Source organism: Marmota monax, unplaced genomic scaffold (assembly GCF_021218885.2).
Source record: "Marmota monax isolate L192 unplaced genomic scaffold, Marmota_monax_Labrador192_F-V1.1 WCK01_AAM20220418_F8-fsc00001, whole genome shotgun sequence".
NCBI classification, from domain to species: domain Eukaryota; kingdom Metazoa; phylum Chordata; class Mammalia; order Rodentia; family Sciuridae; genus Marmota; species Marmota monax.
The window spans coordinates 55,070,698-55,083,883 of NW_026693777.1; the positions used below are offsets into that span (position 1 = coordinate 55,070,698).

The 13,186-nt window shown below is 34.9% G+C and overlaps 1 protein-coding gene across 3 annotated transcripts in view; it reads left to right on the forward strand.

Annotated features, from left to right (window-relative positions):
- Positions 1–13,186, forward strand: part of Unc13c (unc-13 homolog C) — a 601,300-nt gene that overhangs the window by 221,268 nt on the left and 366,846 nt on the right. For all 3 annotated transcript variants that reach the window (XM_058584813.1, XM_058584812.1, XM_058584814.1), the window contains one exon: positions 5,218–5,437. In XM_058584813.1, the coding sequence (XP_058440796.1) occupies positions 5,218–5,437 (220 nt within the window). The remainder of the gene's footprint in view (positions 1–5,217; positions 5,438–13,186) is intronic.

The following is a 13,186-nucleotide window of genomic DNA, read 5'->3' on the forward strand; positions in this document are numbered from 1 at the left end:
ACTTTCAGTTTTGGTTTGTACTTTCTGCTGTTAGAAAAATGTACCTGAATAACTTTAGCTTTTAAAGTTGGTCTTACATAATGATTATTATGAAGACTAAATCAACACTGAAATTATATCTGTTTTTATACTCAGGAACTTTTCTATATTTTTGTCTTCATGTTAAAACAAATTTCAAAGGTCACATTGTACCTAATGTTTGCTCTGCAAATCTCTCTAATGCTTTTGTTCAGAAATAGTAAAATGTATACCTAGAGAACAGTGAATATATTTCTTTCCTAAAATTATGCATCATGAATATGGAAAATGCTTCAAAACCAGAATCACATTTTTTGTTTAAACTATCTAAATGTAATTGTCTAGGGTATGGGAGGTAGTTGGTTTACATAGTCTCATGAGGGGAACACACAGGATGTGAGGAGAAATAGACCTTCATTATTGGAATGATCGCTGGTTAACAAGGTAGGAGAAAAAGAATGGGTATGGCAAATGGAGGCAGACAAACTTTGCTGCCAATATAATTATTAGCATTATTATTAATATAGCATTAGAATTTCGATGTTCTAAAAACACTACTCATTGCTTTTGGCAGAAAGCCTGACTGCTTTAATTTTCAGACTCACTTTAGTTTCCTCAGACAGTTGTGAATAGAAAAGTCAGTTTATTTCCTTCCAGGGTCCTAATTGTTCAAAAAGTGATATACCAGTGAAAGTCAACTTAAATTCATTTCTTGGAACAATAATTAAAAAAAAATTTTCCTGGGATATGAGCATCCTCCCCTTTGTACTCTATAGTTTACCCTTGCCTATAAAAGCTTGTCAGAAAAATCAAACATCCCTCACTCTCATCTCAACAGTTTAAAGTAGTGTCGACATATACTAAAACTTTTTATTTGTTGAAATCATCCAAGCAATGTAAAATTAATATTGCTCTTGATTTTCCTAATTGCAAAAGTTTTTATGTCCTGTTTTTTCCTAGAAGAAATACTGAAAGGATATTCATCAAACCCTACTTAACTTTGAAACATTAAATCATATAAATTTTATATTCACTTTTTATTTTAGTATACTTCTATTTGATAATTTATTTTTTCAGCAAACATGTGTTTTATTGTAATCAGAAAATACGTATCTTTTAGAAAATAGTTTATTATAAAAGATTTAGAAAGTTTAAAAACACATAAATTAGATAGGCAGCAAGTCACTCATGTTGCCAAATCCTTTAGTCTTTGAGTTCTAATCACAGTTATTAGGGCTCTGGTTATTCTTCTGACAGCCGCTTATACATACAGTTATCCTGTAGTGTCTGTGGGGCATTGAATTGGTTTTGAAACTTCCTTATGCCAAAATCCTAAAATGCTCAAATCCCTTATATAACATGGCATGGTACAGGCATAGAATCTACATATACCCTCCCATACAATTTAAGTCATCTCTAGATTACTTACAATAGCTAGAACAATATTAAGTACTGCATAAAAAGTTCTTATACAGGTTCAGTAAGAGAATTATGACCAAAAAAATGTACATGTTCAGTACAGATGCAGTATATTTCCAGATACTTTTACTCTGTGGCTGGTTGAATCTGTCATTGCAGAGCCCTGCACTATGGAAGGTTGTCTGTCTCTTCCAGTTGTGCATCAAGGTCCAAGACCTGCTCTGGATAACACCCCAATCCAGTTCTTTCCCTTTCCCAAGTACTCTATTATCTGTAGCAAATTACCTATTTGCCAACTATAACTTCTACATTAAAAGAAAAAACTGTATCCAGTTTTTACTGATGAGCAGCAGACTTCCATTTGCCATGATCCCTTGCTTCTTTCTGCTAGGCTTTTATTCAGTATTACTTGATCTTTTTTCCATATTCTATGAAATTCCAACATTCTCTATCTTTCTTATAATCTTGTTTGAAATTGATCTGATTTTGCTGCTGAGAAAGTACCTCTTTTCCATGAGATGCAGTATTCTGAGATATCAGAATCCTATTATATCAAGTAGCTTTTTAAATACTGTTTTTATAAATTAAATGAAAATACATCTTATATGCTTTACTCAGTTATAAAACCGATGATCTTTCTATCTTATAATCATTTTCCCTTCCCCTTTGCTGAAATAGAGATTTCATATGCCATTTAGCTTAGAGTAATTTTCAGCTTTGATAAACACAGCCCCGTATCCCAAAAGTCCAGAATGAAAAAAATATTATCATTTATCTGGGACTCAAATGAGTTATCTGATGTTTTTCTTTAGCATCTATAACTGTTAAGTGTTGGAATATTTTCTCATGCCTCATTCAATTGGTTTTTAATATGCTATTAAATTTTTAATATTTTTTAGTTTTTTGAAACTAGCTTCATTCTCCCTTTTAATGAAATGAATCATGGCTCTTTAAAAAAAACAAAGCAAACAAAACATGTCAGTGAACTTTCTCAAATATGTATTCGGAGCTTTTATTTTTTTCTTCTTACATGTTTAATTTTTCTACAAGAATTAATACTTATTGTTTCTACTGTAAAATAAGATTTATGGGAGTGACATTACTTGAATTCAGAAAAAGAAAATAGATATAGAGTATTAGATAAAATAGATTAGTCATTTATTTAAATTTGAAATGTATGTGCGTAATCTCATATTCAAAAACAATCCATTGACCAGGTCCACTTTTAAAATTCATATTTCTTGTTTTTCTTGAGCTCAGTAGCAAACTAGTCTATCCCCACCTAGCATTACACCAAATTAGAATAATTGTTCTTTTTCTCCAATTAAAACAAATGACAAAATGCTTGATGCACTTATTTTAGGATTACTGAATTTTCTTCTTAGTTTTTAAGCTAAACCTGGAATTCTATATTAATCTCTCTCTCTCTCTCTCTCTCTCTCTCTCTCTCTCTCTCTCTCTCACACACACACACACACACACACACACACGCACACACACATATCCTGGTCCCTCAAACCACTAGAACAGGAGACTGAATCTCTGAGAGAAAATTTGTTATGCCAAAGATACTTCAATTCACTTTAATAATATTGCAGATACTCTCCTGGGCAGTAAAGGGGAGGCAAAGATGAATAATACATACTCCTAATTCTCAAAGGATTCTCAATAGTTTTCTGTAAAACATCTTCATTCTGACATGAAGCTAAAAGATTTACTTGGCTCAGGTTATCATCATTGAAAAGGGATGGATACAGTTCTAGTTGTATAAATCCTGACACTGGGGCCTCCCACTTAATTAATTCCCATATTAATATTCCATGCTGCTGTTCTGTAGATTCATTTGAAACACAAAGAGCTTTGGACTGACCAGACCCTCATGTAATAGTAAGAATGGACCTAGTCATTCAAGGAAAAATTTGAAGCAAAGCTTAATTCCCTGGTAGAAGACCTCCCGATACCATTATCAAACATATTCTGGGAAAACACAGTGAGGAGAATGGACTTATAAAGGGAAATAATGCTGTTACCATACTTTGAAATGGAAAAATAATGCACAGTTGGTCATTTTAACACAGTAGAAAATATTCTGAAATGAGACTTAAGGGTGATTAATGCAAAAATATAAGTGCTTCCTTATCTGTTAGGCTCCTCTGGGATTATGTAAATAGGCATTCATTTGGCAACAGAGAATTATGGGAAATTATCAATAAATATAATCATGAAGAATACTGGTGTGCCTCTCAGGAAGTCACTCACATAATGAGCTGTGAGAAGAGTATAGTAGGACTCCTCCAATCACTTCTCTTTTATGACCTATGTTTATTTGTTTTTGAAAATCTCCCATCAATACTAATACTTAGTATTTTTATTTAATGTTTTGAAATCTGGAAAATACTTTTGTTATCAGTATATAATTTGATCTTCAAAATAATACCATGTGAAAGGCAGGGTGCATAAGAAAAGTGAGTCTTAACGACTTTATTTCTCACTCTAGATTAAAAGTCTAGACTGTAAATGGCAGGACATTTATTCATTTTATGAAACAAAACAAAAAACATACATCCCTTCTATATCCCAGGGACAATGGTAGGTACTGTGTAGGCACTAAGCAAAGAAAGATGAAAGACAGTGTTAGTTCTTGCCAAAAAATAGCCCATTTTAAAGATCATAGATTAGACTCATGCAAAGGAACTCTAGTCCCCTGAGTATCATTTAGTGTTTTTTCCAACTAACAATGACTTGTAATTAGAAAATCCTTCCATGTACTATTAAAAATTATCTCCTTAAAAATATATCAGCATGAGAGAATGCCACAGTTAACTTTTTTACAAGTGCTTTCTTCTTAATTAGTTGATGAGAAACTTTCTAAATGATAGGTGTTGAAAAGAATTCCCTGCAGAATGAATTACAAAAGAAGCATGTTTGGGGCTAAAGAGAGGTAAAGTGTCATGGAGAGCAACAGTCAGAGAGGCCTGGGTAGGATACAAAAGAGGTGTGGGGATGTGTCTAAAGGTTTGGAGTCAGCATTAAGAATGCTTGTGGGTAGGTAGCATGGGAGGAATTCATTGCTCGGCAGACAACTTTAGATAGGGCAAAGGAGGGGGAGGGAAAGGAGGGGACATGGGGGTGAGAAAGATGGTGAAATGAAATGGACATCATTACCCTAAGTGCATGTATGAAAACACGAATGGTGTGACTCTACTTTGTGTTCAACCAGAGACATAAAAAATTATGCTCTATTTGTGTAATATGAATTGAATTGTTTTTCTGCTGTCATATATAACTAATTAGAATAAATAAAATATTTTTTAAAAATAAGAATGCTTTCCTTAAACCTCACAATTTTACTAAAAGTCTACTAAGATTAAGAATAGTAATATAAATTGATGTTTTTTAAAATTAATATTTCCTAAATACCTGTATTTAGTCAGAAGCTAGGTTAGGCTCTAAGGGTTGGTGTAGTAACCAGTAAGATGTTCACCCTTCCCCTTGAGGAGTTTGCAGTGTAGCAGGGAAAGGGGCTTTATCAAGTAACTCAGACTGCTGGCTGCCATGAAAGAAGGTGTGTGACAGCAGAGCCCAATCCAATTTGGAAGGTAAGGGAGTTCTTTGTGTACAAATAACTGAATAGGGCTCTAGAGTACTGAGAGAAGAATATGCGGGCTCTCTCAAGATAGCATTTTCAAGGACAAATGATAAAATGGTTTGTTTTGTATTGAAATTCTTCTCCAAATCTACTGATGTGGTTTGCATGGTTCACTTTTCTCATCCTCACAGAAAATGCATGTTTTCAAGAAGACCTTGCAGGCTCTGATCTACCCCATGTCTTCCACCACCCCACACAACTTCGAGGTCTGGACTGCTACAACACCCACCTACTGCTATGAGTGTGAAGGGCTCCTGTGGGGCATCGCTCGGCAGGGCATGAAGTGCCTGGAGTGTGGAGTGAAGTGCCATGAAAAGTGTCAAGACCTCCTGAACGCCGACTGCTTGCAGAGTGAGTAGTTGATTAGGCTAAAAAAAAATGGTATGCCTCCTCTCTCTGCCTTATGCCATGTATGTTCCAGTGGGATTTCCTCAGCTCTTGTTTTCAGCATGTCCTAGCTGCCTTCTTCCTACCAGTTACACAAAAGATACCATTTTGCTCATCAGGTTGTATCATTGATAATGCATTTCTCCTGTGTCAGACTCATCAAGAGGGAGTACCTAGAGGGAAAGTGCCCTCTCATCAAGAATAAAACCTTCATAGCGACTGACCTATTTTCTTACTCATATCTCGTAATAGCCCAATGCAGTAAGTAGGAATACATAATGCTCTAACTAGAGCCAAGCACACCCCTGCAATGACAGCAACTGAAATTCTTCCTTAGCCCCTTTGATGCCAGCCTGACAGGAGCATCCTTCTACAGGCCCTGCCCTGGCCTTGGAATTTGGGGTCTTGGTTTTGAATGTTGAAGAAAAATGTAATTTAACAAAACTGTCACTCTGGTGAATGTTTTTAAGTTCTCAGGCCTCTATTTTCCTCTACTGAGTAAAAATAGATAATAAAATTTATGTCAGAATCATTAGGAAGGCTAAATGAAACACTCTTTGCTTAGAGTCTGGCATATAGTAGATGCTCTAATATTAATGGCCTCTCCATTCTTTCTCACTTCTGCATAGATACATCCCACTGTGTTTTTTTTATTACAATTTGTCTTAAATTTTATATTTCCAAAAAATCCTTTGTCTGACTTATGATTCACAAATGCCAAAACATTATACTCTAAAATATGTATAATTGAATTTTCACTACTTATCTTCTAAGTGTTCCTAAAAAGCCATTGCCAGAGAAATCTATTAAGCATGGATATTCACTTGCAAATGATGTGTTTTTTCTGTATCTGAATATTGTCTCCTCTTTTTGTTGCTGATATGAATGCTGACAATATAAGGTACATGGATTGCCAGAAACTGAGTAGGGTAGAAGAAAATGTCACAATAAACATGATCAGAAATGCTGCCACAGCTGGCTTGTTGAAGGCACAGTCACAATCTCAAGCTTTCTTTGATGATTAGCAAACTTCCAACACAATCACATCATTAAACTACGTTAAAGGTAATAAATGCTTTAAAAAAAAAGTTAAAGTAAAAGAGGTGGTATCCCTTCTTTAAAAAACCTTTTAAAGTTTATTTAGGAATTATTGCTTAAAAATATAAGGATTGACAATATTACTTATCAAACTTAATTACAAAATCCAATTAAAATTTAATCCATGTGTTTAAAAAGTGAATTGTAAACAGGTATGTTAAAAAATGAGCATATTAGGCAGTGACATTTGAGAAGGCAGACAAAGAAAATATTGTAATCTAAAAACAAATGGCTTACATTCCTTAAAGAAAAAAATGATGTAGATTTTAGCTAAGAAATGAAATCATTCCTCTTTTCAGCTTTCTAAAAGGAGCGATGCAACCCAACCATTAAATTTTAGAAATATTTTTATAATCTAGTTCCATTTTTAAATAGCAGTTATTATTTGACAATTATATTATCCAACTTTTTCATTGAGCTTATTCAATAAAATGCACATGGATATTGGAAGAATCAAAAATAGTTCAGAACAATGAGGGTGGATATGTAGGCATTTTCTTTAATTATCCTGCCTTATTTTTTAAGTGAAAGCAACACTCTCACATTAATGTGAAAGGAGTTCTGCAAATATATGTATTTAACATCACAACTTTTCACAAGAACTTTCAATAAATTTTGAAATTCTCCCTATAGAACCAGTGACCTTTCCTTAAGAAGTTTCTCTTCATTGATCTAAGCAAGAAATTTGAAATAGTGACATGGTGTGTGACATGTGTCTATGCAGACCAACAGTAAAGAAGAGGAAAGAATAAAAAAAGAGAAATCAGAGTGGAAGGTATACAAATGAAGCCACCAGTAAATTTAATAAGAATTTATATTATTGTCTTTTTATTTTTTTATTATTTCTTTTTAATTATATGTAATATTAGAATTCATTTTGACATAATTATAAACACATGGAATATAATTTGTTCTAATTCAGTGCCTAGTACATCCCTTTTCCCTCCCCTCTTGCCTCTCTTGCTTCCCTTCCCTCTACTCTATTGATCTTTCTGGTATTTATTTATAGTTTTTCTTCTTAATTAATATCTTGTGGAGATACATGATGGTGAGACTCACTGTGGTATATTCATATATGTACATAGGAAAGTTATGTCAGATTCATTCCACTCTTTCCCTATCCTATTCCTCCTCCCTTTCCCTTCATTCCCTTTTATCTACTCCATTGACCTTTCTTCTGTTTTCTAACCCCTCCTAGTTTGGATTAGCTTCAGCATATTAGAGAAAACATTCAACCTCTGACTTTTTGGCACTGGCTCATTTCACATAGCATGATAGTATTCAGTTTTATCCGTTTACCATCAATGCTATAATGTCATTCTTCTTTATGGCTGAGTAATACTTCATTGTGTATATACACCACATTTCTTTATACACCTATTGAAGAGCACCTTTTTTGAACAGGTTTATGCAGCTTAACACCTTACTAGAACATTTTAATTCATAAATTAAAATCTGAACCAAAGTTGGCTTCCTTATGTCTTCTATTCAATAAGCCATATCTTACCTCTGGATAAAATAGTTAATCAATTGGCTTCCCCATTGTATATAACAATTTTTCAAGTACTTGAAAATAAAGATCTATTCTTTGGAACCCTCATTATTCTAGTAATCCTTTTCTGAAATCATTGCAGTCTATCAACACACATACACTAAAACAGAAGAAAAGAAGATTTAAGGGGACATTCAAAAGAGAGATTCTTATGGTTACTTCAAATTGACTTTGAGTTTGGCATTTCATGTTCCTGGAGTCTTGCGTTTGTGACTTACATACTTTCCACCAAGTGTAATTAGACCAGATGGTGGTGCTCACTAGTTCAGTGCTCCTCACAGGTTCAGAGATACATGGAAAGGTCCAGTACTCTCAGTTTCTGTCTAGCTGGTTGTGCTTCTTGGTGGTTCCTACACTTTGCTCTCTTCTTCACTCCAGGCTGACAGACATGAGGTGGTGGGTAGAACAGAGGAGGTCAAAAGGAAACAGAGAAAAGAGAATTGATTTGTTCTTCTCCTTCAATTCCCAAGTCAGTGGCCAGTCAGAATCCACCTACTTTTCCTTTAAAAATATATTCTATTCTTTTCTGGGGAAAAAAAAAAGTATTTAGTGTTGGAAGAACTGAATTATAGAAAATGGAGGAAGAGGTTGTGACCCTGAATGAAGTTAATGTGGGATGGGGATTGTGTGCAGAGTGAGGCATACATAAAAGAGAGATTACATGTAAAATATTTCCCTTGATTATCTTTTCAATATAGAAAAGAGACAACCAGAGAAACTTAGAAAATATGCAAATATTAGTGGCACCTAACTCAGCTGGGCTATACTTCCTTACATATGTCCAAGAAAGAATCCCAGAGTCCCATGGAATAAGCGTTTTGCCTAATTTTTATTCCTACCTAAAAAGTTCAAGTAACTGCATAAGGCCAGAGAGTTCTTGTTCCTGGAGCACAGCAAAGCAATATCTTGTGTGTCTTTCCCACTGGTATTATATCAAGTTTATGTGTCCTAGTACAAGCTATTGCAAATTCATAACATTAATAAAATCTGGCTAGAGTACTCTTATTTGCAAATTGAGTATTTATTCCTTTTTCTTGTCCTATTAGCACATTTTGCAATCATGATGTTTTAAAGCAGTTAAATATTTGTTATATCAAACACCTACTGTGGCTGGGAGCTTTATTCCAGGCCTTTAGAACTAGGAATAAAGTATGCAATTTTTTTTTTCTAAAATCTAACTGATAAATAGATATGGACATCTATCTTGAAAACCATAGATATTCTTTCAAAAAGAATATACAAAATGTGTTCATGTAACGAACTCAGCAAGCTTCTACATAGGGTTCTGTTTAGGCATTGCTACAGGGTGGAGACCAGATTATTTTCCCAGAAGTTAGTACACATTGAAGCACTAGAGCTGCTTAAAATGTGGGTATACAATGAATGAAGGCATATGATTAAAAGGAATCTTGAAGATCATCTGTCTATATGAACATCTCCTATTAGGGAGCTTCAGATTAGTGCATTGGAGAACCCAGTGGACTGATTTTATTGAGTTCAGAAGATCTAGTATCTTGTAAGAAGAATCAAATAAATAGTACAGTCAGGATCAGAGCCCAGATCTCTGAACTCCTAGCCTGGTGTTCTTTCCTAATTTACAAATAAATAAGTTAGATTGGTCCTAACACAAAATGAAATTGTTTAGTTTTATTTTCAGTGCTTTCATACTTTCTCATTTGTTCCCTGTTTAGACATTCTGTCCCCAGATTTGACTTTGCAGAGACCCCCATCATGACTTCTCAGGACCTGCCATCCATAGCCACCCCCAACATACCCCACTCCACCAACCTGTCTTGGTGTGACTTTTTGACAGTACCGAGAGTAATAAACTGATACATAAATGTGTATAAAATGGAACTAGTTTTTACAAAACAATAATCAGTTCTGTAACCCAAAGGAATAGACTAATAATGGAGCATTTTCAGGTGTTAAAGCCAGTCACTGAAAGAGGGACCAGGAAAAAGAGTATGGCTTTACATAATGCCCTGGAGGTATTCTATATACACATGCAGTGTTTATAAATGTACACATATTCACAGTCTTGAGCTATTTTTTAAAAGTCTAACTTTTCTGTGTTTATCAGACTTTTTAAAGAAAACTTTGCTGACATCGTTTGCCTCATCTATGAAGAGAGTTAATTATACTTGTTTAGGTCCTCCAGCTGAAGGCCACCAGGAACAGACCTGCAGTTTTACAAGTTCTCTTTATTACTTATTACTGTGAGGTGAACTGGAGGGTATCTCAGCAAGATAGTATGAGAAAACAAAGTTCACTCTGATAGGATGCCCTCTGGAAGTAAGGACAATTCTATGACTGCACATCTTCAAAACTCAGGGTACAATGGACACCATTTTAGTTCCAGCTACTTGGGAGGATGAGGCAAGAGGATCACTTGAGTCCAGGAGTTCAGGGCCAGCCTGAGCAATATAGCAAGACACTGTCTTTTAAACAAAAGAAAACAATAATAACAAAACTTATCTAGAAAGAAAGCAGGCTATAGAGAAGATTTAGTGTACTTGTTGAAGAAACAATGGCCACTGTTCTTATGGAGGGAATGTTTGGTATTTGCTGGTTTGCAATGCAATTTTGTTTTTATGTATATAAAAAAAAATGAAGTGACCTGCCTGTATTAGTTCAGCATTGTCAGAGTGACCTGACTGAGGTTGGTGTTCTGTGTGGTGGTTTATGTCCCACAGGAGGACAACATGGTCTTGGTCCAAGTGCCAGACCAGCTTCCAATAGTAGTGTGAAACAGTTATGTCAGCTATGCTGCCAGATGCTACTTTAAAAAAACATAATGAGAAAGAAATCTTGTGTTTAAATTTTGTGTGTGTTATTTTCTTTTGTTTATTTTTTAATAAGTGAAGTAATCTATGTAGCAATATGTGATAAGAACATAATTATATTTCCTCCTACCATCTCTTCCTTGCTTTCTTGTTTTCCTTGCTTAGTAAAAGTACTTCAAAAATTAAGCACATACTTTTATTATCAATTTGTTCCCTCAATCCTTTATGACTGAGAAATCTGTAGGATATAATGATGAGATACAATATCTTTAACATACAATTATGAGAGTGCATTTCAGTTTTTATATTTTAAAAATATACACATGTTCACAAACTCATTCTAAAAGTTTACATTTACCCCTAATGGTCTGATTGAAGACCGAGGGGATGGTATAGGCAGAGGGGCAGGAACGATGTTGGTGGTGGTGGTGGCAGGCTCACTCACAGTGAAGTCACTTCAGAGAAGATGGTGGTTTGTTGGAGGGGGCTCCCTGCCCACACTCCCCCACTGTAATCATGAGCCACCTACAGAAGTGGAAGATGATGCTACCTTAGATCTGTGCTCTTCCAGTTACCCTCCTGCTAAATGTCAGTCCTTTATTGTTTGCAAGAAATGTAGAGTGTGTGGCTTTGATTGTATGAGAAAAAGGAGGCGGTTGACTTGAAGCCTGGGGGAGTTGCAGGTTCCTTGAAAAGATTGAAGGCATGTTAAAAGAGGAGGGTTGAGGTTATCTTGGATATAAAGCCACTAATGGAAAAGGGTACAAAATGCCAACTCTATGCCCTCCTACATGATTGCATGGGAAAGAAAAGCAGGCACCCAAAGCAGGCCCACCTACATGATTTTAGTGAAAAAGAAAGGGAAAAGAACCCATTTCTATGCTTGAGACTCCTAGAGAGAAAAAGCAATATTCAAATGCCTCAGCATCAGACCCTCTGCCTGATTTCTATGGGTGTTGCTCACCTGCCTTCTTTGATTTCATTAATCTCAAATGCAGATGAGTGTTGAAGGATATTTTTAAAAAGAAGAAGAAAGAAAAACTATTTTCAGTTTCTTTAAACTCTAATTTCTTTTGTCTTAAGCATTTCATTGACCTTCATCTGGCAAATAATTATAGAGCATTTAGCAAGTGATGCACTGGGCATAGTAAGGTCCTTGGGAGTCTCAAGGAGTTGTTCCACAGTGATTATAAAGTTCAACATTTTAAAATTACTAATTAAGGAGAAATTCTTTAATGAATGCTTCTGTCTTCACTTTTTAACCTTCTGAAATCATTACACTTGATTATTATCATTATACCCAGATGAACTATGTCATTCCATCTACACACAATGCTATTATTAAGGGAGACATTACTGTTGTTTCTTTTTGTTTTTCAGATGAGGCTTAGAGAGATGAGAGCTAGCCCAAGTCCAACTGTCTAGTATCTTACTCCATCTAGAATGTTGTAACAAGTTACCATAATCTGGGCAAATGAACAACAAAAATTTATGTCTCAGTTCTGAAGGTGGGACACACAGACTAGAGTCTCAGCATAGTAGATTCTGTAGAGTACACACTACTGGCTTCTTGCTAATCTCACATGGTAGAAGGGGAGAAGAGCTCTCTTGGGCCAATTTTATTAGGGCACTACTACTATTCTTGAGGATTCTGCTGTCACGTCATTCCTACATTCTAAAGGTTTCACCTCCTAATACTGTCACCTTGGAGATAGGTTTTCATATATGAATTTTAGGAATCACAAAGATTCAAATCATATCAATAAGTGATAGATAAATTCACATTCAAGGTTGTCTCCTCCTATACCAAAGCATCATTAACTACTATGCACTTTTGCCTTATTTAAAAATTATATTCTTTATGTGTTTCTTCAATTTATATTTGCTTCATGCTGACTATGAAATCCATGTAGTGTGTAGGTCAACCAAATTCTGCTTTCTAATGACAGGCACACAGCATTTGTTCTCTCAGAACTCCAAGAGTCAAATATATTTTCTATCTTCATGAGATGTATTCCACAGCTTAATTATACATTTAAATTGATGTATCCTTGTTTCTTCCAGAATTGTGGCCTTAGGGTCAAAGTTTGCAATGAGTATAGAACAAGTTAAGTTAAACATAGAGACAAATTAAACACTCAGTTATGCTAATCATTTTATCTTATATTCCCCCAAGAAATAATTTGATTTCTATATATATTGATTGTATGCTGTTATCAAAATAGTTTATGGGATCCTTGGGATCCACATTTAATAAAGGTTTACCTTGTAGTCTAG